The following is a 24,676-nucleotide window of genomic DNA, read 5'->3' as shown; positions in this document are numbered from 1 at the left end:
AGAGGGTGTGGAGGTCTAGAACGAGACCATGCTAGATGTTCAGGAGTTGCCTCTGCTCCATAGCAAGTCATTGTCTTTTTGAACACTAAATGGCATCTATTATAAAACCAGCAGTAGGAGCGACCTTGGGGCTGCCATCCCCTGTGACCCAGAGTGTACATTCTCCCATCTAAATAAGACAAATGACTCAGTGGACGTTCTGGAGGTGGGAGTTAGGAATAAGGGGCAGGCCACCGTGCTGGTGGGCCCTGGAGTCTTGGACAAGCCCGGCAGGTGCTGGAAGGTCACTGACAGCAGGGAGATGCCGGGTGACCTGAGGGAGTCTATGTGCCGAGGCCTGGCTGCCTCCTCTCAGGGGCACAGGTCGTGGGGAATCCAGGAATAGGGTGGGGGTGGAGCCTGAAACCATTTTAAGTTAAAAGGAGTGTGTTGAGGGGCTCTGCTGCAAGAGTGGTGGGGCTTATCATGGCCAGCTTCCTAAGGCTGGGATACAGGCTTGCCTGAAGAGGTGTGGGACCCAAAACAGGTGTAAGAATTTAAGCAGTGGTAAGTGTGTGTGGAGGTGGGCAGGCAGCAGGCACTAGCGGGGGTGTGAGGGCAGGGGTAGGAGTAAAATCGCTTTGGCTGTCTGGGTTTTGGCATAGACTCAGTGGTACCAATAGGAAAAAGTATGTGTGGAGACCCCGCCTCCAGCTCCAGGGGACAGCCATGGAAAAATAGGATGCGGGTTCCAAGTAGGAAGAGACCCTAAGTCTGAGTGAATACAGGTAGGTGAGGAGAGACCAGTGGAAACAGGACCCAGCAGGGGACGGGAGAAAGGGCCACTGGCTCTGTCCTTTGCATCCCTGGCAACAGAGGTCCTGCAGTGGCAGACCCCTGTGGCACCCTGTGCACTGGCTGCAAGGTGAACATAGGTCCTTCCCAAGCCAACACGGGTGGCCTGCTTTGTCACGGCACCAATGTATGGAACCATTCCTGATAGCCTGTGTCTCCATCCAGAGGCTGGGGAGGTGGGACGCTGTTGCTCCCCACAAATGGAGCAGAAGTAATATTCTCACTGCCACCTGTCCACGCCCCACCACCTATAAGCATTGACTACACCCGGAAACCTCCTTCCACCTTGTCCCATGACATCCAGCTTTTGTTTTCCAGGGAGAAGGGGAAAAAAAAGATGTCCTCAGGGCAGGAGCCAGATAGCACCTGCTGTCTAGTCTCAATTTGGAGTTAAAAGCCCTCCCCTCTTGACTCCAGGGAGAGGCACTGAGAGCCACAGTTCCCAGGGGCCTTGTGCCTGTGGAGCCCTGGAGGATAGGAGCTGGGGACAGGAACACAGGGTCTGGCTATAATCTGCAGCTGGCTGTGGTGTATTTCCCCGAATGCCAAGGCCATCACAGGTTAGAGCTAGAAAAGGGACGGGCTTCCACATGGGTAGATGGCACTGGCTTCCTGGCAAGCTGTTTGTCCCCAAGGCTTTGTTGTCTAACAGGTCAGAAACTGACCTTTTCTTCTCCTAGTCTTGGGCTGTGCCAGCTCTTCCGTGCACCCTACCTACCATTGGCAGGGCCTTTAAGTCTAGCAGTAGGCGTGGCCCAGCTGGGCATACCCCACTGTCTGTGCAGCTCTGCCTCACCTGTAGGTGCCCCTTGTGCTCCTGTCCACACTGGTGAGGACCTGTCCCTATGGTTACTCCCTTCTGCCTCTCATAAGCATCAAAATCCCATAAGGTCAGCGGCAGCAGGGGACATCCATCTCCTGCCTCTGTGGTCTTGCTTCAACTATGACCCTGTTGCCCTGTGGTCATTTTTTAAAAACTTTTTATTTATTCTTTGTGTCTTTCACATCATGCATCTCTATCCCATTTATTTACCCATCCCTTTGAATCTGTCCTCTGCCCTTGCAACCCCTCCCAAAATAAAATTTAAGAGGAAAAAAAGAAAATAGAAGGGAGGGGAAAAAGGAAAAATCTCGCCATGGAAGCTGTAGTGTGACACAGTGAATCACGCAGTAAACCCTTTTGTCCATATTGAAAACTTTCTGTGCGCCGATAAGCCTCTCTGCCGACGCAGCAACCCAAATCAAACCAAATCAAACTGATCAGAAAAAAAAAAAAAACAGGTTTAATAGATACAATTCTCCTGGATGATTTTTCAGCCCTCCAGAGAGGAGATTGGAAAGGAAGACCGTAAAACCACACATCTCTTCTCTGGGGGGCAATATAAGTACCCTGTGGGGAGTGGTCTTGAGTACCTCTTGGGAAAGGGCCATTATTTGGTGGACTTTCTGAGATGCAGCAGGTTTTGGAGAGAGAGGTGGGGAGTGGTCTTGGGGTGGAGCTTCCACCCAAACACATCTATTTTTACTTGCAGTATTCATTACAAAGATCTTGTCAGCCTGGCAGTGAAGGGCACATGCCTTTAATCCCAGCACTCGGGAGTCAGAGGCAGGAGGATCTCTGTGAGTTTGAGGCCAGCCTGGTCTACAAGAGCTAGTTCCAGGGCAGGCAACAAAGCGACACAGAGAAACCCTGTCTTGAAAAACCAAAAAACCAAACCAAAACAAAACAAAAAACAAAGATCTTGTCATTGGTCTGGTTCAAGGCTGCTGGGTTTTGCTACACTATTGATGTTGGGCCTGCACTGGGAATCCTCTTGGATATACTGTTATTTCCCTGTGCCATGGATATCCTTCAGCTTTGTGTTTGAAGGACCAGTCCCTTCATATGCTAAAACAGATCTTAATTTGGGTGGATGTTGGCATGGGGCAACTCATAACCCTGATTCTGGGCTTTGGTAGTTGCAGGGTTGGTTAGCCTGCCAGCTCTCTCCGGTCCTCACCACCAGGGTGAGCTTCCCAGCAATCCTGCAGCTACTTAACTCCTCACAGCGATGAGCAAGAGTGGGGCCAGTTCTCCTGCTTTCACGCCCTCAGGGTTGGCTCTCCCACAGTTGGACATCTTGACTAGCTTTACTGTGTTGCCTAGGCGAGGTGCAGGGACCACTCTCCGCAATGCTGCAGCTGGTGAGGGGCAAGGACAGCTCTGTCTCTCTTCTGCTCTTGTGACCTCAGGGCCATCTCTCCCACCTTCCACAGGCGATTGGGGTGACCCCAGGTTTTTATGCGTTCTATGCTAAATAATACTAATTTATATCCATCTGGAGTCTCAGATTGGGGCGTGAGCTGAAAACAGTTTGCCTTATATGGGATGCAGAGAGCCCTTGTCCAGTGACTGGTGTCCCTGAACAAGGTCCCGCTCTGTGTCCCCAGATGGTACTATGTAACTTCGGCTGGTTTCAAACTTATGATATCCCACTGCCTCAATATCCCAAGTCCCTGGATTGCAGGGAACCACAGGAACTGGCTCTACCCACTTGTGGATTCTGGAGTTTGGTTTTAGATCAAAGAGGGTAATCGTACTGTTGTAAGTTGCTTGGTCACAGTTGTGTCATGGTACTTTGAGGGCAGGGACGTCTTCCTCCCTCTTACTTGCCAGGCTTGCTTGTCACCTTTTCTTCTTTGCATGTCCCCATCTGTGAAGCAAGTTCCATCCCTCCTGGTGGTGGCAGTGATGGCTATACTCTCTGCCTCTCAGTCTCAGCGGAGACACCTGCACTGGGTTCCAAAGCGATAGCTCCGACTCCTGCTCCCATCCCACACTGGAGGGTCTTTAGCTCCCAAAGAGGTAGATCTGCCATCAGGACATAGTTATGGATGCCTCTATCCTCTTGCCACTGCCCCTCCCCATATTAGAGGATCAGGCATCAGGCTCTACCCCTAACTGAGGAGACCTAGGAAGTGCTTGCAAATATTGAGAGCCCCTGCTGGGAGACACACCACAGCCTAGTGTCCTGCCTTCTTCCTGTTGTCTGGGGCGGCATAATGACATCTGAGAAGCTGGATCTGGCTGCTTGGGGTGCTGTAGCATTAGGCTGCTTGGGGGGTGCTGTAGCATCAGGCTGCTTGGGGGGTGCTATAGCATCAGGCTGCTTGGGGGGTGCTATAGCATCAGGCTGCTTGAGGTTGCTGCAAAGCCAGTGGCAACTGTGGTTGGCCCCTGCACCAGCTGTGGTTGGCCCCTGCACCAGCTGTGGTTGGCCCCTGCACCAGCTGTGGTTGGCTCCTGCACCAGCTGTGGTTGGCCCCTGCACCAGCTGTGGTTGGCTCCTGCACCACTCTCACAGATGTGGGTGGAGGAAAGTTCTCAGCTCTCATCTGGGAAGCTGTATAATCCCAGAACTTTCCAAAGTTGAGCATCTTGACCCTGCACACCCAAACTGGCCACAGAACAGCAAACAGGAGAAGGTACGGAGGAGAAAGTTAGCGCTCTGCATCCATGCATTCAAAGGCTTCAGCAGTGTTAGTTACTCAAAACCGCTGGGGGCCTGGGGCACAGAGAGACTGAGACGATGCCACAGCCTAGAGGCCCTGTGCCTGAATGTCATCTGGGATTCTGGGTGGGGAGCTGGACAGGAAAACAGTGAGTAAAAATGCGAAGCGAACCTGCGGGCTGTGTATGCTGTGGTTAGTAGGCATGGATATGGCCCACGAATGACAAGAGCTGTCCCACACTAATGCGTGATGTGGTTAATGGGGAGGGCAGGTGTGTGGTGTTGACAGCCTCTCTCTTCAGACGTTTTAAGCGAACCTAAAGCTCTTCTACAGTAGAGTTTATTTAAAGTCAGTGGCATAGACAGAACCAGTATCTACCTGGCAGAGAATACCCAGGGTGAGTTCTCCGGGCTCATGAGCAAATGGGATCTTGTTTTATCTTGTGTAAAAGTGATGGTTTCCTCCCTTCTAATGCCCTGTTATCTAGATCTGCCCTGTTGACTGGTATTTGTCCCCGGCTTGTTTTCACTGCGTGGTTGGCCCATCCTTCATTGCAGTGATACCTTGGTGATAGGCATGTGGGTCTGTGTCCCGAAGGCAATGTAAGTTGCAGGCTTGACCCACAAACCCAACCCAGACCACTGAAGCCACACCCGCCTCTGGGCTCAGCCTTGGAGGAGTTAATATCAGGGCTAGCAGTAAGGCGCACGGGTCATGCTTCTAGCCCATCAGTACCAAAAGCTGTTTCTCCGGGTGTGTGTTTGCTTTGTCCCTGGATGAAGATAGGTCTCCCCTAGGCTGTGGTTCCTTGTTCTGGCGTGTTTCTTGGTGCTGTGCCTTTCTGGACTGCTCCTGTAAGGGCTGAGACTTGGGAATTCCCCACTCCACCCTGGGTCCGAATAACACAATGCACTAGGAGAAAGGAGGTCTGGGCTCTTAGCTTAAAATCATAGGACCTTTAACAGCCCAGGCCAGGACAAACAAATCACTGCGTGGGTAAAGAATGTTTTGTAACAGCCTGCCACCAGGAAGCGAGCACTGTCCTAACTCAAACAGCTGTGACAAAACCAAACCAAGCAGCTACGAAAACATGGCTGGGTGGAATCCATCTCTGGGTGTTGTTCGTGCCTAGGTTCGCGCTGGAGTGGAGGAACCAGCAGGCTCCCATTCTCTGCCCTCCCGCTTCGTCCACACTGGTTTATCCAGGAGTTTCGGGGAATGTTCTAGAAATATCAGTGCACACAGTATTTACAGAATACAACCCGAAAGGTCTTGTCCTAAGGACTCTCAGAGACAGACAGTGGAAATAAGTGAGACTGTGACCACTCCCGAACAAGGAGCAAAAGTGGGGACCTGGGGATCCGGAGGGGTGTCCAGCATGGAGACCCCCCGGGAGGATGCTTAGTATGGAAGCACCTCAGTGAGGGACAGGTATGGTCGGAGGGTCCTCAGTGAGGTGCAGGTAGCTGAGACCTGGGCTGGAAGGGAGCAGCCGGTGGATGAGGAACACAGCAGCCCAGGTTAGAAAAAAAATTAGGACACACACCAAGTCCCTGAGGCGGATTGAGTGGTGGCAAGATGACAGGAGGTGTCACTATGGTGATGAGGGAGGGCCATGGGCACAGATTGTGAAGTACTGTAGGTGGGGTTTCGGGTATGGATTTTATTCCAGGTGTCATTAGCAGCCACAGGGAAATGGGGTGATGTAACTGCATTTTAAGACATTCACCATGACAGGTGTGGGGATGATGGTGGAGAGAAACTGAGGCAGGCAGATCTGGAGATGTGTGAACCCTATACGTAGCCTAGTGATACCCCTGAGTTATAATCAGCCTTTAAAAAATTTTTAAATTTTGTTAAGTACACTTAAATCATACATCTTAGTGTCATTAAGAATGTTCACATTCTATTAAAATTTTATTTTCTGTGTATGGGTGTCTTGCCTGCATGTACATATATGTACTATATGTGTGCCTGATGCTCACAGGGCCAGACAGAGGTGTAGATTTCCCCTAGAAGTGTGGCGTTATAAATGGTTGTTAGCTGCTGTGGCGTTATAGACGGTTATGAGCCGCTGTGTTGGTGCTGGGAACCGAATCCAGGTCTTCTGCAAGAGCAGCCAGTGCTTTTAAACCCTGAGACATCTGTCTAGCCCCATCACATCCTTCTTCTAATTAAAAAAAAATTGAGAGAGACTATGAATGGGAACGTGTGAGAATCCGAGCTTATATACAGCTTTCATGTGGAGGTCAGGTCAACATGAGGAGTCAGCGCCTCCGTATGCTGCGTGGGTCCCTGGGGATCAAACACAAGATGCCAGGCTTCAGCACTTCCAGTCTCAAACCTCTGTCGTCAGACTGTTTTCTTCCCTACCTGAAACCCTGCACCTGTCAAGTGCCCACTCCCCACTGCAGCCTCTGCCAGCCTAGCGAAGCACCTGTCCTTTGTGTCTGTCTGCAGAATTCATTCCTTGGGGGCCTGGCGAGTGGGAGCCCTCTGCAGATGTTAGTGCGGAAGGTGGCACCAGTGCAGTTAGCACGCACCAGGTTCAGCCTCAGGTTCTCCAGAGGACCGAATGAAGCCTCGAGCCTGGCTGTGACCCCCCACAAGTGGCTTGTGACTTGGGGTATTGCTGGGAGAAGCTGCCCCCCACCTATCACAGCTGTGCTCCTGAGCGTAGACTTGACATCGTTCTATCTCATTTTCCTCATCTGGGACACGGAGACAGGACCAGTGCTGTTGAACCCCAGGTAACCAAAATGCCGAGATTCAGAATGTGATGTTTCTCCACTATGAGGACCAGTCACATGACTAATGGTCATTCTCAGAAATAACCGTGGCTCCTGGTGCCCAGAGGAGAAGTATTGGGACACTGAAGTTGCCGTGGGTGTTCCCCTCTGCCCTAATAGCTCCTTGCTGTTGCCGTGCCTTGTTGGGACAAGGTGGCTTCTGGGCTTTGTCACTTGACAGCAACCTCTCAGTGATCTCTTTTTTTTTCTTTTTTTCTTTTTTTGGTTTTTCGAGACAGGGTTTCTCTGCAGCTTTTTTAGAGCCTGTCCTGGAACTAGCTCTTGTAGACCAGGCTGGCCTCGAACTCGCAGAGATCCGCCTGCCTCTGCCTCCCGAGTGCTGGGATTAAAGGCGTGCGCCACCACCGCCCGGCTCTCAGTGATCTCTTGCTGACCATTTCCCAGAACCAAGTTCCCTGCCTGGCTTCTGCCTTCCTTCTGGGAGGGGCTCCTGCCTATGCTGAGCTCTCTTAGGGAGCAAGAGAGGGTCTTTCACAGAAAGAGGCCTATGCTCAAGAAAACCAAGTCAGGGTTTATGGTGGGGCTATGGGGAGTCATGTTGGTAGGGTGGGTGAGGACCCTTGTGCTTCAGACAGCCAAGAGTCTAAGATACGCCAGGAAATAGTCCACTTTTCAAGTGTTTCTCAGGTTTGAGGTACACCTAGGAGGCAAGGAGGAACCACTTGGGTAGAGCCCTTCATTGATGTCCTGTGTCTAGGAGCCACCAGTTTCCCTGGGTGTCCTGGGCATCCCAGTGGCCAGTCCCTTGCATACCTGTCTCCTGATTCTTGGCTAGAGGTTTATGTGTTTAGGTTCTCAACTGAAGTCATCTTTTCACTTGGTTTCAGAATTCCAGGTACGTAGCCTCATGGTGTGTTTCCAGCACTGGAAGAGATTCAGTGTCTGTCATCATGTGACCTTCTGTTTCCTGAGGGAGGAGTTTATTGTGGCTCCCAGTTTGAGGGACTATCAGTCCATCACAGTGGGGAAGGCATGATTGACAGGAGGTGCCAGCATTGGCCAGTAAGCAGGAGGTGGCTGGTCACATAGCATCTGCGGTCAGCAAGTAGAGACAAAAGCTGGTATTTGGCTTGTTCTTCCCTCTTATGCCTCCTGTTTTGAGGGTGAACCTTCCCTCCTGAGTTAATCTAATCTAGGTAATCCTTCTCACACATATGGTGACTGACTCCCATGATTCTAGGTAGTGTCAAGTTGACAATGTAACGACCACAAGTTCACCCCCATCAATCTGACACCCAAAACATCATTTTGAACCCAGAACCTTTGACTCCTGTCCCCCACAGGCAAAAATGCATTCAGCCCAACTTCAAAAGTCCCCATAGTCTTGACAGCTCCAACATGGTGTGAAAGTGGAAATGTGGGGTCTCTTTTGAGACTCAGGTAACCCCTTGACTCTAACCTCCCATTAGAGTTAAACTAAACTCAGTTTCCAGCATGGCATCCTAGAGCCTCCTTGTAGGGATTCCAGCTCTGCCACATGTTCCCTGGCCTCAGACACTTTCTGGAGCCATGGCTCAAATCTCTGTGACCTCCTCTTTCTTGCTCCTGTCATACCCATATGTGGGACTGGTCTCCTACCCTGTAAAGATTTGTTACTTGTATTTTAATAAAATGCTGATTGGCCAGTAGCCAGGCAGGAAGTAATATAGGTGGGGCAATGAGAACAGGAGAATTCTGGGAAAAGAAAAGAGTCAGTCTGCAGTCATAACCCAGACACAGAGGAAGCAAGATGAGAATACCTCACTGATAAAGGTACCAAACCACGTAGCTAATCTAGACAAGAATAATGGGTTAACATAAGTTATAGAGTTAATAAGAAGCCTGAGCTAGGGGCTGGAGAGATGGCTCAGAGGTTAAGAGCACTGGTTGTTTTTCCAGAGGCCCTGAGTTCAATTCCCAGCAACCACATGGTGGCTCACAACATCTGTAATGAGATCTGGTGCCCACTTTTGGCATGTCGGTGGAACACTGTAATAAATCTTAAATAAAAAAAGAACAATGGTTTTTTTTTTTTAAAAAAAAGAAGCCTGAGCTAATAGGCCAACCAGTTTATGATTAATGTAGATCTCTGTGTGTTTCTTGGGAACTGAACGGCTGCGGGCCCCGGGTGGGACAGAAACCTCTGTCAACACCCATTAAAAACCAGCACCTTGTAGACAATGCTGCAAAGTTCTGCTTCCAGTGTGGAATTGCATTTGGCTCCCTTGAACCATAGTTGCATTGGTCTTTCTGTGCTGATGAGTTCAAAGGGAAGGAAGCAGTCCGTCCGTGGGGATGGGGGAAGGTGGTCCTATTGCATTGGCAATTATGAAGTGGTTACAGATGAAGCTCTTAGTACCCTCGTAAGACAGTGTTTTCCCAGCATTCCTGCGTGCTGGCCACGTGAAGATACAAACAGATAGGGATAAGATAAATTAAGCCATGACATGGCATACTGAGTAGAGCTGTTTCCCGGTGGCACGGGTGTTGACCTGCTGGTGGGGTTTGAGCTCAGATGGTTGGGATAATGGGAAGAGTTGTGGTGGGTAGAGGGGAGGTTGGGGCAGGGTGAGCTGTCCATGTTGTTGGGGTAGGATTGAGTGGGTACAGTCAGGATCCCAGATCTCACATGGCTGGAGTAAACATGTGAACTGGGGAGTCCTGGGTGTTAAGGCGCTGAATCGGCATGGTCCCTGGAGTACCCTGTTCTGTGGTTTGGACCACTGAGTGTTTCTATAAGAAAAGGGCACACTGGGAGCGGTAATGATTTGGGATGGTGTGTGTGGGCAGGAGGAGGTCAAGGTGGGGAGTGAGAATGGGGGTACCCAGCCTGGCTTCTCCCTTGCTGAGTGCATCTACGGCTGTTCTTGGCATGGGGTTGTAGGATCCTTTGTGTCTTGGGCATCCTAATGACCCCAGGTCTCCTTGTGTCCCACAGATGGCATCCACAGCGTCACGGCTCTCTGCACTTTGCGTGTAACCATCATCACAGATGACATGCTGACCAACAGCATCACCGTCCGCCTAGAGAACATGTCACAGGAGAAGTTCCTGTCCCCGCTGCTATCCCTCTTTGTAGAAGGCGTGGCCACAGTCCTGTCCACTGCCAAGGATGACATCTTCGTCTTCAACATCCAGAATGACACAGACGTCAGCTCCAACATCCTGAACGTGACCTTCTCAGCACTGCTTCCTGGTGGAGCGCGGGGCCGCTTCTTCCCATCGGAGGACCTGCAGGAACAGATATACCTAAACCGGACACTGTTGACCACCATCTCTGCCCAGCGCGTGCTGCCGTTCGATGACAACATCTGCCTGCGGGAGCCGTGCGAGAACTACATGAAGTGTGTGTCCGTGCTCCGGTTCGACAGCTCGGCGCCCTTCATCAGCTCTACCACGGTGCTCTTCCGGCCCATCCATCCCATCACTGGCCTGCGCTGCCGCTGCCCCCCAGGCTTCACCGGGGACTACTGCGAGACTGAAATTGACCTTTGCTACTCCAGCCCATGTGGAGCCAATGGTCGGTGCCGGAGCCGTGAGGGTGGCTACACTTGTGAGTGCTTTGAGGACTTTACTGGTGAGTGTCTGGAGCGTGGGGGTGGACTGGCAGGGGCTGACCTGTACTTTGCACAGAGCTTCACAGTACACATGTGGTGTGAGGGTTTCCTGAGTCCCAAGAGGCATGGTGCTAGAAGACAGGTCCTGGGCACAAGTGTCAGCTCTGCACATTTTAAGGCGGGCTTAGGTGGCAGTTTCCTTAGCTAGCAAGAGAACCTGCTGGCTGCCAACCTCCCAGGCCTCATTCATCTTCCCTGGGGGGCTTGTGTCACCCTCTTCATGAGGACTTTAGGAGGGGGAGCTCTAGGTGAGACCTGCTATTGACACCCAAATGTGTCAGATACCATGTATGCATCTAAGTGGGTTCTGTTGTTTTGAGACATGGTCTGGCTCCCAAGCCGAGCTTCGCTTTGAAATCATGGCAATCCACCGACCTCAGCTAGTTGTGAGTGGCTTTAAAGTTAAAGCCCCTTTATTCTAGATTTCCGGTTTCACTGGTTAGTGCAAAACTGTGCAGCCAGGGTAGAAATTGTGAACCTTTAATAACCACTTGGGTCCTGAAAGAAGTTAGCAGTTTTAGTCATACCTCATTGCTGCAAAGACTGGCTCACCTTCTTCCGCCTCTCAAGATGCTCTTAGCTCAGCATGTCCTGACCAGTCTTGAAGACCAGCCTCTCCAAATGCAGTCGACGGTTGCTTTAACAATAAAGAGGCAGCCGTGGAGAGCAGTTTAAAATGGCATTGTGCACCCACAGATCTTGTTCTGGTCTTTGGTCTCCTGTAATGTACAGTTACATTCCATTTGGAAAGCCAGTTCCCATAGGTTCGATGGTGAACAGATCATCTTTCTGGAAGGCTCTCTGGGGATTAGGTGGAACTTGATTTGCACTGGAAGTGACTTGGAGATTCTTCTGTCAGTAATTAAGGACTTTAGTATGGACACCTGAGGGTCCTCTAGTGTGGGAATCTTATCTGCATATAGCACACATTAATTTCCCTGTAGGTTTTAGCGGTGCATGTGGAGCAGGGAGAGATCTAGGTAGCGAGAATAGAGAGGGGGAAGTGGGTATCTGTGGTTTTGTGCATCTGAAGAGGAAGGGACGTCACTTGGAGAACTTCACAGCGCGTGAGTTGAGCTGCCAGGCTGGCCCATCGGCATCTCAAGTTGGTTATTGTCTGGGAACGTGGAGGAGGGAGAAGGACATTTGGCTGCCCACCCCTATTCTGTTCCCCTCCCTGTCTGTGGCTGACTGCCAACAGGATGTGGGCAGTTCTTCCTGCTGTCTGGCATGTGCTGATCCCAGATTCCTGCCTCTCAGGTGCCTGGTGGTGAGCAGGAAGGCAGAGGCCTAGGAGATTCTCTAATTGTCGGTGTGCACCTCAAGTGCTGGGGAAAATGTGTGTGCGCACATGCATGCATGTTTGGGGGGGTCTCCCCTCCTCTGCCTCTCCTCCCTGCTCTGAATTTAGCCAAGCTAAATTTTTCTGTACTACCAACAGGACACAGGGTGGTCATACCCCTCCTACCCCTGACCCCAGGCTTCAGTGGGCATCTCTTTGGAGGTCTTATGAGACCCAGCTAGCTGCATGGTCAGCTCCCTCCTGACAGAGAAAGAGAAGCATGAGGGTGAGGCAGCTCCTTCCCCAGTCCCTCCCTGTCATCTGGCCCTATGTGGAATGATTTGTAAACTCTCAGACAGAGAAGCTGAGGCCACCGTTGCAGGGAAGATTGGTGCCCTCCAGGGAGTAAACACCGCCCTTCTTCATCATGCCCATTCTTGCCACAGACATTTACTGCACCGAGCACCTGCTGCAGATATTCGCAGAGTGCTCGCTGTTTGACAGAGCAGTGTTCAGTCGGACTCTACCCTATCTCTGTGGGCGAGCACTTAGTCACTTGATGTGTTCTCTTTCATTGATATTTAGGACCTTCCCTTCCCGCCTTTCGTCATCTGCAGGGTGACATGTATCAGCTTCCAGGCTTCATCCCAGGGCTACCATTAGTTGACCTGTTAGAGGTCCTCAGGGGATGATATGACCGTGCTGGGGCAGGTAAAGTAAGGCCACGTTGGCTCTGTGGACCCTCAGATCCCCTGCAATGATGGGTGAGTCACTGGATGCAGCCAACTGACTTCTGAAGCTCTCAGGTTTCCTCTTCATCAGCAAAGTCATTTCTAGAAGAACGCTAAAGGGACCGTGGCCACATCCATCATCTCAGTGAGATGTGGTGCCTGACATGAGGTTAATTTGATTCTCTTTGGGTACTGGAAAACATCATGCTATTTCCCTTGAGATAAAACTAATTAAGAGCGATTACGTCTCCTCGATTCTCTTCCTTCCCTCTCCTCCGTTTTTGCCTTTGAAGCACTCTCTTTTCTGCGTGGAGGTAATTGTGCTCATTTCTTCACGATGAAAGCAGCGCTGTCGTCACGCGGCTTTAATTTCTTGCTCCCCGGTAAGCTGAGCTGGAGCTCTAGGCCTCCGCACGGTGAGGTTGGAATTGGCCCAACTGTGCTGGGAGCCCTTGACTTCCTGTGTCGCGGGACAGGAGGCTCAGCAGCAGGAGCTGGCAGAAGGAAGGCATCAATTAATTTCAGGAAAAGCTCTCTGAATTCGCTAGGGAGTGTATTCCAGATAGCTCTCCTGAATTTCTGAAACCATCCTGGCTTTAGAGGTGTTTGTAAGGGGAAGGGAACTGCTGGCCCCTTACGGTGTGTCCCTGAAGATACAGCTCTGCATTGCCACCGAGGTTAGGTCAGCAACTATCTCATAGTTGGAAAGGAATGAGATAAGAAGACTTCAGACATGGGCTCTGGATGCATATTAAGTAGTCCCTTAATTTCTCGTCTTAACTGGTGAGATGGCCCAGTGGGTAAAGGCACTTGTGCTGCCAAGTCTAAGGACTGGAATTTGATCTCTTGTGGAACCAACTCTGACAAGTTTTCCTCTGACCTCCATACCTGCTCTGCAATAAATAAATAAAAATAATTTCTCACACCTGTAAACAATTACAAGCTTGTTTCCTTCCGCGCTTGGCCTCTCAGTCTTTATTTGAGGGACACTGTGTTTTGGTTTTTGCTAAGCCATGAACTCCTATGCTGACCCCCATCTCCCAGCTTCCTCACCTGCTGTCTTCCTGTCCATCTACATCTACCTTCATATGTCCCCTGAATCCGCTGTCCCCTGCCCTAGGAAGGTTCTGGAAGGTTTCCTTGCACTTTCTCATTAGAAACCTTTTGGTTTCTTCCTTAAACTTCACACGTGTCCTCTTTATTTGCTGCTCCACTGTCCCATAAGGTAGACTTCCTCATCTTCATGTCTGTCCCCAGCCAGCAATGACTTGGAGCTCATTCGTAGCGAGCACTTCATATTCTTTGGTAGAAAGCTGTTTCCCACCCTGAGGGCTGTGGCCCTAAAACTCCAAAGGTCTCTTCCTTGCTTTCCACATCCAGGTTTTGCTGGCCTTCCGGTATCTGCTGGCCTCTCTCACCACAGCCCCTTGTATCTCAAGTGGAAACCCCCTGCCCATCCCCCACACACACCAGCTTTCCTAAATTTCACTTCCTACCCCTATGTGTCTGCTTAGTAACCTCCCCCCAGCTGTGTAAGATCTATGGGGGCAGAGACACATGCGGATGGGACCCTGGAGGGAGAGCTACCTCTCCTCCACAAGGCTAGAGACATGTCCTTGCACCTGCCATTTGTCATATGCTGTGATCAGAGTGACACCTTTGCTGCTTTTGGTCGCTTAGAGGGAAGAGACAGGATCCTGTCTCTCCCATGTCCCTTCCCGGTCATTAAGGTCCTTCCTACCTTTGGGTTTCAGGCCTATGATCAAGCTCCAAATTGAGTTGGGACCCACTACTGCAGGCTCCTGGGTATTTCTAGGACGTCTCCCCTTCTCATCTCTCCCTCTCCTCCTCCTCTCCTTTCTTTAGGGAGACCTGGGAATAGCTACCTAATCTTCACAGATCAACATCTCCCCTGGGGTACATTCCTGAATGACAGCTTTGATGTCAGCAGGAGGGATAGTTCAGCTGAGTCCAGGTCTGGGAGGGGCGGGGTGGTTGCTATCCCAACTAAGGCTAGCCTTGGGTGTCCTTCCCATAGGTGTTCATGGGTGAAACTTCTTTGTTAGGGTCAAGTTCATTCTTGACCCCTAATTTGATCCCCCGTTCTTAGGGTGCCCCCCGCCCCCACCTCTCGCGGCTTGTCCTCAATCAGCATGTTTCAGCAAATCCAAGCAAACGGTGCTAGCACAGCTGCGGAGCACAAAGCTGCAGCCCTGGGCCATGAGCTCGCCTCTGCCCCCCATAGTAGCGATGGGTATAGAACTTGGAGAACCCTCAGTGGCACCCACTTTGAACTTGGTAACAGCTCCCCCAGCACCTTCCCACTTGCTTTAAGAGCCTCCCCAGACTGCGGGACCCTCCAAGGCCTCCTGAAGCTGAGGATGTCTTATGTAGGTAGAAGGTTCAGGGCCAGAAATACTTGATGCAAGAGCCCAGCCACCTGTCTGCTTGTGGGAACAACTTTGAAGTAGATGCTAGCCCTCCTCTGCCCTTGTTATAAATATAGATATTATCCAGCTCCACTGCTGTTTGAGATAGAGTGCTGGTGTGGGTACACTAACATACCAGGTGCCTCCATCAGACAATTCCATGCTGTGTGGTGCATTGCTCCTGAGCTGTGTCCTGGTCCTGCAGGGCCACCTCCTTGAGCACAGGGAGGAAGGCGCCCAGTGGGCTGAAATCTACAGGGTACACCTCATCTGCACGGGGAGTGGATCCCAGCACTCTGACATTAGTCCCTAATGTGGGGATAATTATCAGTTAAAGCGAGAATCATTTCACGGCCTGTAATTAAAATCTCAGAGCAGCGAACCCTTTCAGACTTTGGGAGAAGATGTTATGTTTTCTTGTTTTCTTCTCGTCATTGCGCACCTACCTGCTGCTCTGGCTCTTTCCACAGCGTGGGTTGCAACACGCCGCCTTTCTCTCCTGTGCTGTCCTGAAGCTGGGTGTTATTGCACTTCCGGGTGACCTGGTTTCTCACTAAGCCTTGTCTTTAGGGATCCAGGTGTGGGCAGATCTAGCCTGGATGCTCCTGTGAACTTTAACCCCCAAAGCCAGGGCGAAGGGCCGAAGGAAAACGTAATGTCTTCCCTTAAGTCTGAAAGGGTTCGCTGCTCTAGTTGAGACTTTAAATACAGCCAGTGTAATGATTCTCACTTTAATTGATAATTATCCCCCACACATCATGGCAAGTGTCAGGCATAGCTGACTGGCCACCAGGATGATCCCCCACTCTCCCCATGTCCTCTTGTGGGTGTTGTTAACAGAACTCAGGCTGAGCATCCCTAACCCAAAGTTTGAAGTCCAGAATGTTCCAAAATCCAAAACTTTGCATGCACCAACACGATGTCAAAGTGGAAAATTCCACATCTGACCTCACATGATGGGTTGCAGTCAGAATGCAGGTGTGTTTAAAAATTTGTATAAAATGACCTGGAGGCTACATGTAAAAGGTATACATGAACCATAAACGAATTTTGTGTTTAGACTTGGTACCCATCCACGAGATCTCATTAATTATATGCAGATGTTCCAAAAAAAATTTTTTAAAAAAGAATCTGAAATCTAAAACCTGATCCCAGGCATGTTCTCTTCCCTTTTTTGAATCAAGGTCCTTTGGGGAATAACACTTGAACTCATGATTCTCCTGCCTCAGTCTCCTGAGTGCTGGGATTTCAGGCTTACGCCGCCACACTTACCCTTCCAGGTATTTTGGATAAGGGATTAGCACAGGCGAATTAAGACAGTCAAGCCATAGTTCTTGATGGTTCTGAGGTCGCTGTCCAGGTATGCCCAGAGAGCTGCAGCACCCAGAGGCCGCAGGGGCCAGCACTTCCTGCCTCTTCTCAGCTTCCCGGTGCCTTGGCCTACAGCTGCGTTCCTGCAGGGTCTGACTCTTCACAGTGCCTGCTTCCCACGCCTTGTGCTTCTCTCTTCAGCAGACATCAGCCACTGGGCTAATGCATCCCCAATCCAACACGGCCACCTCTGAACTTGGCTATACCTGCAAGAGCCTAGAGCCCAATAAGGACCTCCTCACTGGCACCATACATGGGCAGCGCTAGTCTGTTACTGTGGAGAAAATAACTCACTCTGCCCTGGGATACCTCAAGCTTCTTACACACATGCCTGTCAAGCATCTATCTGGGTCAAGGGCATTCCTGCTAAGAGGCAGTTCCCGCCCCCCCCCCCCCCCAGCATCGCTTTCCTCGGGGGTCCTAACCAGGAGAGTGGACTGAGGGCTAGCAGTCAGCTTGCAGATGGCCAAGGCAAGAGTGAGTAAGGAGAGTTAATAGGGAAGGGACTGGCCAGTCTGTGCTGAGACCTTGGTAGGCCCTGCACTGGCTGTCTCTGCCGTTGGTGAGATGGGGCCTAGCTTCCCTCATCTTGGGAAGTGTGGGTGTCTCTGTATCACTTGCTATTTGTGCCAGAGGGCTGTAGGTCATCGCAGATGGACTCACTTGAGGATGGGGAAGGAGCCAGGCTCTAAACTGAAGGTTCGGCCAGTCTGCCTCCTTTTGGAGGCTCCCATGGGGAGCCTGCTTGCCTTCTAGCATCTGGAACCACCTGTGTTGCCCTTCACCTCCTATGCCCTTGCATCCCTCGCTCTGACCTCCCGACCTGCCTCCCACGGGATCCCGTGATGGCTTAATCCAGCTGACCTCCCTCTCCTGGTCCTCAATGTGTCCCATCTGCAGAATGCCTTTTGCAATGTAGAGACCCAGTTTTCAGGCATTGGGTGGCATCTTTTTTGGATCCATAATTTTGTGATTACTACCTCTGGCCCCACCAGCCCCTGGCACCCACTGGACTGTCAATAAAAAACTTGCTAAGGGCATAGGAGAGCTAGCAGACCCTATGACTTTAACTCCACACCCCCACCCCCGTTTTAATGCCACTGTGGAACTCTGGTCATCAAGCTTTGCTGGAGAAATTGAGCCTCTGACCTGAGCGGTGACCCCAAAGGACTTTAGGGAATGCATCCCTCTGCCTTTCTCCGCCCCATCCATTTTCCCCATAGCATCAGACAAAGCCCCTCTGTCTTGCCTGGGACCACAAGGGCCAGAGCAAGAGCTATGAAGGCATTGACTCAAAGCAAGAAGTTTGCATAAGACCTGTTCAAGGGAGGTCTCCTGGGCACACCACTGTGTGTGTGTGTGTGGGGGGTCCCATGCTGAAGGGGGTCTTCAGCATCCCTGCTGGGGCTGGGTACATGGTCCCGAGGAGCTACACACTATAGTGTCCTCCTCAGGCCAAACATTTGTGCGAGTGCACGTGTGTGCGTGTGTGCGTGTGTGCATGTGTATCCATATCCGTCTGTGTGCTGGTAGTTCTGTCTGTGGGGGCCGTAGTTTCCAGTTGGCTGTAATTCAGACTTCCAGACGGACCCCCACAACCACAGGACAAAGCCCCCCCTACCCATTCACTCCCTCCCAGTCTCAAGGTCTTCCTTCCCCGCCCCCTCCTTTCCTTCTGCCTCTGTTTCTGTCTGCCCCTCCCTTTCTTTGTCTCTCTCTCCTTCCCTCCTGTCCCCCTTCCTTCTGTCTCCATGTCACCATAGCACCCTAACTGATAACAACTGTTAAAGATTGTGTTAAAGGGCCAGGGGGATGGCTCAGTGGGGCAAAGGCGCTTGTTGCATGATGCTGGCAGGTGAGTTTGATCTTCAGAACTGTGTAAAGGTGGAAGGAGGGACCAGCTCCACAGGCTCCTGACCTCTACATATTCACAGAAGCTCTCTCTCTCTCTCTCTCTCTCTCTCTCTCTCTCTCTCTCTCTCTCTCTCTCTCTCACACACACACACACACACACACACACATACAGCCTATTTTTTTAAATTAAAGATTGTGTTAAAATAGTGACTCTCAACCTTCCTAACTCTGAGACCCTTTAATACAGTTCCTCATGTTGTGGTGACCCCAACCATAAAATTATTCCACTGCTACTCATAACTGTAATTTTGCTACTGTTATAAATTGTAATATGAATATCTGATATTCAACTCCAAAAGGGGTTATGACCCACAGGTTGAAGACTGCTGTATTAAAAAGTTCATTTAGCCAGGCAGTGGTGGCGCATGTCTTTAATCCTAGTACTCGGGAGGCAGAGGCAGATGGATCTCTGTGAGTTCAAGGCTAGCCTGGTCTACAAGAGCTAGTTCCAGGCCAGGATAGGCACCAAAGCTACACAGAGAAATCCTGTCTTGAAAAACCAAGAATAAATAAATAAAATAAAAAATAAAAACTCCAATAAGTTTATTTAAGATCTCCAGTTTCAAGGCCAGTCTGGTCTGCGTAGTAAGTTGAGTTCCAGGACAGCCAGGGCTACACAGAGAAACCCTGTTTGTTCAAAGTTCATTTAAATCTACAAGAAACACATTGCTTGTGGCCGTTTGGCTCCTTCACCTCTGGTCATAGAGTTTTCCCATCTCAGTGTCTTTACTCTGAGCATCTCTTGATTGCTGAGGACAGTCCCGTCCTTGCACCACACAGGGTGGGTCAGCTTCTGGTCTCTTCAGCTAAAAATGCTTTATTCTAGGGGGCATGTTCCAAGTGTCACTGCAGTATAGAACCCCTTTGGAGCCACTCTGAACACGGAGACTTAATGTGGTACCCCATCCCCCTCCAGCTCTGCAGGTCCCAACCCTTAGCCAGGCAGGTGGCTTCTCAGGGTAGGGAGTAGTGTGGGTGGGTGGAGATCTGGCTCTTTACCACTGGAATGCATTTTTTTATTTATATTTAAAAAATGGGTGTGACTGAAGTTCTGAGAATTTGCTTCAAAGACAATGAAGTCATCAGAAAGAGACAGACCCTGGACAAGCCCCAGCACTGTGGCTTCTCCTGGCCTCAGGGCTTCCTGCTCCCACCTCTCTGCTCCCTTCTCACAGAAGCCACTGGAAGGGGCAGCAGGTGTCTGGGCCCTCTGCTGCGACCTTCTGGGTAGCCTGGCCAGCAGGGAGGGGCTGGGCTACCTGAGCTTGTGGCTCTGAGAGACTGAGCTTCAATCCCCAGGAGGTGACAAAGTCAAACAAAGCTGGCAACTCCCTAGGGGGAGGGGAGGAGGGACTAGAACCTGGCAGTCTGCCTGGAGTGGGGAAGAAGTGAGGGCCTGAGGCCGGGTGGGTGAGGAGTGGGGGGCCTGGAGTGACAGTTGCCTGGGGGAGGAGTCGGGGCCTGGAGTGACAGCAGCAATCCAGGACCTTTGCCAAATGAGTTCTGTTTGCTTACCCAACCTCTCAAGTGCTGGAGATGGCTCTTGGACACGGGTGCCTGGACTGCGTGCCTCCAGGATAGCCATTCGGCCAGCAAAGCCAGAGTCATTTGACTGGTTTTGGGCCAGCAAACCTCTGTCCTTCGCAGTGGTGCTTTAGAAGTTCTGAGGCCCTGACTGTCTTCTCCCAACACCCTCCTACAGTGCAGTTTTGAAGGGCAATCCTGATCCTGGGTGTTTACACACTCCACACCCATCCCTGCAGACTCCATACAGACCTTGCTGATGTTCGTGTGCGTTCTTGCTGCTGTGTGATCTGGCACATGCTCTGACCATCTCTGGGCCTTCTGCACATTGGGGCTTGCCTAGAAGGAAGGTTGTCTGTTGACGGCCCCGACTGGTCTGTGCTGTGACTGCTCTCATGGTGGTAATAGTTCAACTCTTGATGTGGCCCTGGTACCAGCCAGAGAGAAAGCATCAGGCTTTCTGATGTTTGCCTGCCGGTCTCTGTGGTCGCCTTTGCAAAGCAGGCCTGCAGGACGCCCTCTCTCACACCTTGGTGGCTGCGCTGAGGACTTCTGCAGACTTTGCTTCTGTCCTGGAACTTCATGTCCCAGGCACTGGGTTGTTCTGAGTGACCTCTGTGCAACCCCTGTGTGCAGTGGGGCTTTTGCTGATGTGACCTTTCCCACTTCATCTCTCCAGAAGCATGAGGCGAGGAGGGGAGTGAGAGGCTGCTGTGTGGCACCAGGAGAGGGCCCCCACTGCTCTGTGGTGGGGACTATTTTGCATGTGTGTAGGTGCCATGTGTGCTACCATGTGGGGCATGCTTGAGGCTGGAGGTTCTTCCTCAGGTCTACTTAGAATCCGTGGGCATGGCAGGGGTCCCAGGTCCAATTGCAGCCTCATGACCCATCCTCTGGGGTGTGGAGGGTTTGCTCTGTCTGAGCTCTGTAGTCTGGCCACACCCTTTAAGCCTCTTAGCACATCTTTTCTGTTTTCCTAAACATTTGGTCTGTTTAAGAGACTCCAGGGCTGCAAGTAGCGGTTCTGTTCATTCTGGTAACCTCAGTGTCTCAACATGTCCTGTGCTGGGCAATTCATTGCATGAACTCATTGATGATAGGGGTGTGGATGGATAGATGGATAGAGGGCCGGGGTAGATAGATGGAGATGGTTGAAGGGATAGCTAGATCAATGGATGGGGGAAGGGCAGGTAGATGGGTAGATGGCGGGTGGGTCAATGCGTGGAAGGCTATAGATTGATGGGTGGAGGAAGGGTGGATAGATGGTGGGTGTGTGGTGACTGGGTAGAAGAAAGAATAATGACTGGGTACAAACATGGAAGGCTGGGTCATTGTGCTTAGTGCTCTGTGACTTCTGATGGACACTTGCCTTTCAGTGCCCCGCGGTGCCACTGCTGGTCACAGCCCTTCTGTGGTCGAGGAGCTACTGCCCCGAGTTGTGCAGTGGCTTGCATCTTCTTTGCTAGGATACAAGGTTCCTCCCTGGGCCTGAGTTGTGGTGGGGCTTCAGGCCACTCTGGGGCTCTGTGTGTTTAAGACCTGACTTTGAATGATCCACATTCAGATTCCAGCCCCTACCCCGCCCCCACTTCCTTGCTTGCTGTGTTCTCCACCTGTCCTGTTGATCCTCAATTCTGCCCAAACCTCCAGCTTCCAAGTGTGCCTTTTGTGTGTTGCGTCTGAGCTTACTCTCGGTACCTCTGGAAATTCTAGTTTTTCTACTTTAAAGCCCTCCCATCTTTATTAAGGGAGAAAGGATTGTCTTTTTATTTAGTTAAAAATTTAAGTTGGCAGACCTTTCCCTGCCCTTCCCTCCCAGGGAGTACATCCTGCCCTCTTCGAAGTCATAAGGGTCTGAGCACTACCCTTTGAGGCTGAGTCAGGCCTTCTGCATGGCTAGTCCCTGCTCCTGTGTGTGGTGCACTGAAGTGGGTCTCGTGGCCAGCCGCTCCCCAGCTCAGACCCCCATCCCTTCCCTCAGACTGAACATGATTACCCTCTGCATTGTGGCTTCCATGGGTCTGCGTCCTTTCATCTCATAGAGCCTCCACTGACTTTCCCATCTACCAACTGACTCCTTCCTATGACAGGCACCCCCTTTGCTAAGTCTAAGTCTTCTGATGCTGGGGTTTTTGCTTAGACTCAGGGTCAACAGTGCTGACAGTATTAGCTTGAGTCTCTGAGCAGACAGAACAATACTCATCCACATCTGGGTAGGGCACTTGTTAAGTGATGGGACAGACGTGCATGAGATTCAGGGCCAGACTGGCCTCAGCTTCAGGGCGTTTCTCTACATAACTCTCTCCGGTCTTTTCCATGTGGGTTTATGTGTCTGCATCCTTAACCAGGCTGAGGCCAGTGTCCCTCATGGACAGGGACCTTGTGACATGCTCCATGAATTATGGAGTTTGGCGATCAGGTTGCCCAAACTAAGCTTACCTTGGTATGGATGGAGGGGCTGCCTATGAAATGAGGAAGCGGGGCAGAGATGGGGAGGTATGTTCCCCGGTTGGGAATGAGTCAGCAGCATTTGACTCTGAGCAGAACACCTGGCATGTTCGGGGAATGCCAGATTCTGAACCGTGAAATCTTAGAAAGGGACAAAGTTAAATCGTGACAGTAAGCCCTGAGAAGATTTATTTCATCAAAATGGCATTGCTTGGTAGGTGTGGTAGAAGGGTAAGGATGGAGCACTCTGGGCCATGGAGTGACCCTGATTTAGAAAGGAAAAATGATAGATCAGAGAGGGCTCACAGACAAAGGCACCTGCCACCCACCAAGTCTGTCAACCTAGAAAAAGGAAGCAAGAAAGGAAGGGTGCGCTGGAGGTGGCTCAGGCATTAAGAGAGCTTGCTGCTCTTGCAGTTTGGTTCCTAACACCAGCTCCAGGCATTCTAACACCCTCCTCTGACCTCTGCAGGTACAGGCACACGCACTCATGCACGCAGACACACACACACACACACACACACACGCTCGCCCCCCCCCCCCCAGAAATCTAAGACCAAAGCGAAGCAAATCCCTTACAGTGGCTCTCTGAGAGCATTAAGGATGCAGGACTCCCAGACTTTGACCTGTATCCTTTTCCTGGGCTAAGATGACTTGCAGAGTTAGAAACCATCACAGCTCAGGCCTCGAGTGTGCACACTGTATGGTCAAGCTGGCTGCTCTAGGTTGGCAGTGCTGGGAGCATGCATATACTGTAAACTGAACACGCCCACCCCCACCCCAGGGCAGCTGGCTAACCACATTCAGAGAAGTCATGTGAGCGGTAAGTCCAAGGAAAGGCCTTAGTGGGCCAAGATGCAGCTTTGACACATTGGCTGGAGTGGCAGCTGTGACAGGTGCTTTCACAAAAACATCAAAGCAGACCCTGGGTCAGCATCCGAGGACCTAGAGTTGACTACAAGGAAAGTACTAGAACCTGGAGATGAGGCTCCATTCCAGGCTGGAGTGGCTCACCTGAAGCCCAGTGACCACAGCTCACAGTGCTTTATATAAAAGTGGTGTATTTAACCCTTACAGCTAAGTCTTCTTTGTATGGATATCAACCCACACTGCTTGGACCGGTGGATGAATGATGTTGGCTTTGTAACCTCGTGGATTAAACTCAAATGTGAATCATTGCCTTGGATCTGGGGAGCCCTGGCGCTGTATGATTTCATCCCACAAGCACTTGCCAGTACCTGCTGCATACCCCGCTCTTCTCAGACGCCCCCTCACTATGGGCACCAGTCCCACACCCTAACATGCAAGGCACCCACTGTATACCAGATGTTTTCAGACTTGACCCTAAAACAGCCCCTGTGGCTACATCCCCACCCCACGCTCCCACATTCTGGTGCTGTAAGTGGAGCTGGGAGAGATCCTAGGTCGTCCTGGACCTGTTCAGGAAACAGTGATGCTTCCTATGGGTTGAGCCCACAGTCAGGGACAGGCTTGGGAAGGGGACACAGTGTGATCTTCAAAAGCTGAGGGAGGGGGAACCTCAGATCAGCCATCACTGGGTCTCATCATCAGTGACTGGACAACTGCAAGGTCCCTGGAGTGTTCCCGGCTGGAGGAACAGTGTGCAGCTGCATGTTTGGGGTGCTTGGGTCTAGGTGAAGATTAGGGCGGTAGGATGAGGTCCCAGGAGGTGAGAATGGTAGAGGAGTATTGGGGGAGGTGAGGGCCAGCAGAGTTTGGTGGCTTCAAGACTCCAAGTCTACTTCCCTGGGCAGAGGGCAGAACCCTCACCCCAGGCTGGAGTGGGGAGGTCTGAGCTGGAGGTGCCAGGAGATGATGGGAGGAAGTTGGTGCTGGGTGGGATATGTTTGTCGGGAAGGACCAGAGAGGCTGCAGGCTGAAACAGGGTGGGCTGGTGTCTGGGTGCTGAGATGTACAGTCTTATGCTTGGGAGGGGAAAGGTCAGAAGGATCATGAGCGCTGGAACACAGCCTGGGAAGCCCCCCCACAGTCTCAGGGCCCTGGTCTTATAGAGGTCACGCAGAACAGACAGCAGTTCTGGGACAACAGAGCCTGGAATGTGGCCTCACTGGGAAACCAGGTCTTTGTAGATACAGCCTGACACTGGGGGTGAAGTTATACGGGACTTGGGATGGACCCTCTTCCATCTTCAGGGTCTTTAGGAGATAAAATGTATGTATTGGGGGGGACTAGATACCCCTGGGGCTTTTTTGGGTCTTGAAGA

At 51.3% G+C, this 24,676-nt stretch overlaps 1 protein-coding gene across 2 annotated transcripts in view; it reads left to right on the top strand.

Moving 5' to 3' along the window:
- Nucleotides 1–24,676, top strand: part of Celsr1 (cadherin EGF LAG seven-pass G-type receptor 1) — a 139,303-nt gene that overhangs the window by 52,819 nt on the left and 61,808 nt on the right. For both annotated transcript variants that reach the window (XM_038342501.1, XM_038342500.1), the window contains one exon: nt 10,054–10,692. In XM_038342501.1, coding sequence (XP_038198429.1) covers nt 10,054–10,692 — 639 coding nt within the window. The remainder of the gene's footprint in view (nt 1–10,053; nt 10,693–24,676) is intronic.

Source organism: Arvicola amphibius, chromosome 9 (genome assembly GCF_903992535.2).
Source record: "Arvicola amphibius chromosome 9, mArvAmp1.2, whole genome shotgun sequence".
Lineage (NCBI taxonomy): Eukaryota > Metazoa > Chordata > Mammalia > Rodentia > Cricetidae > Arvicola > Arvicola amphibius.
This window is presented reverse-complemented; position numbering and strand designations above follow the sequence as displayed.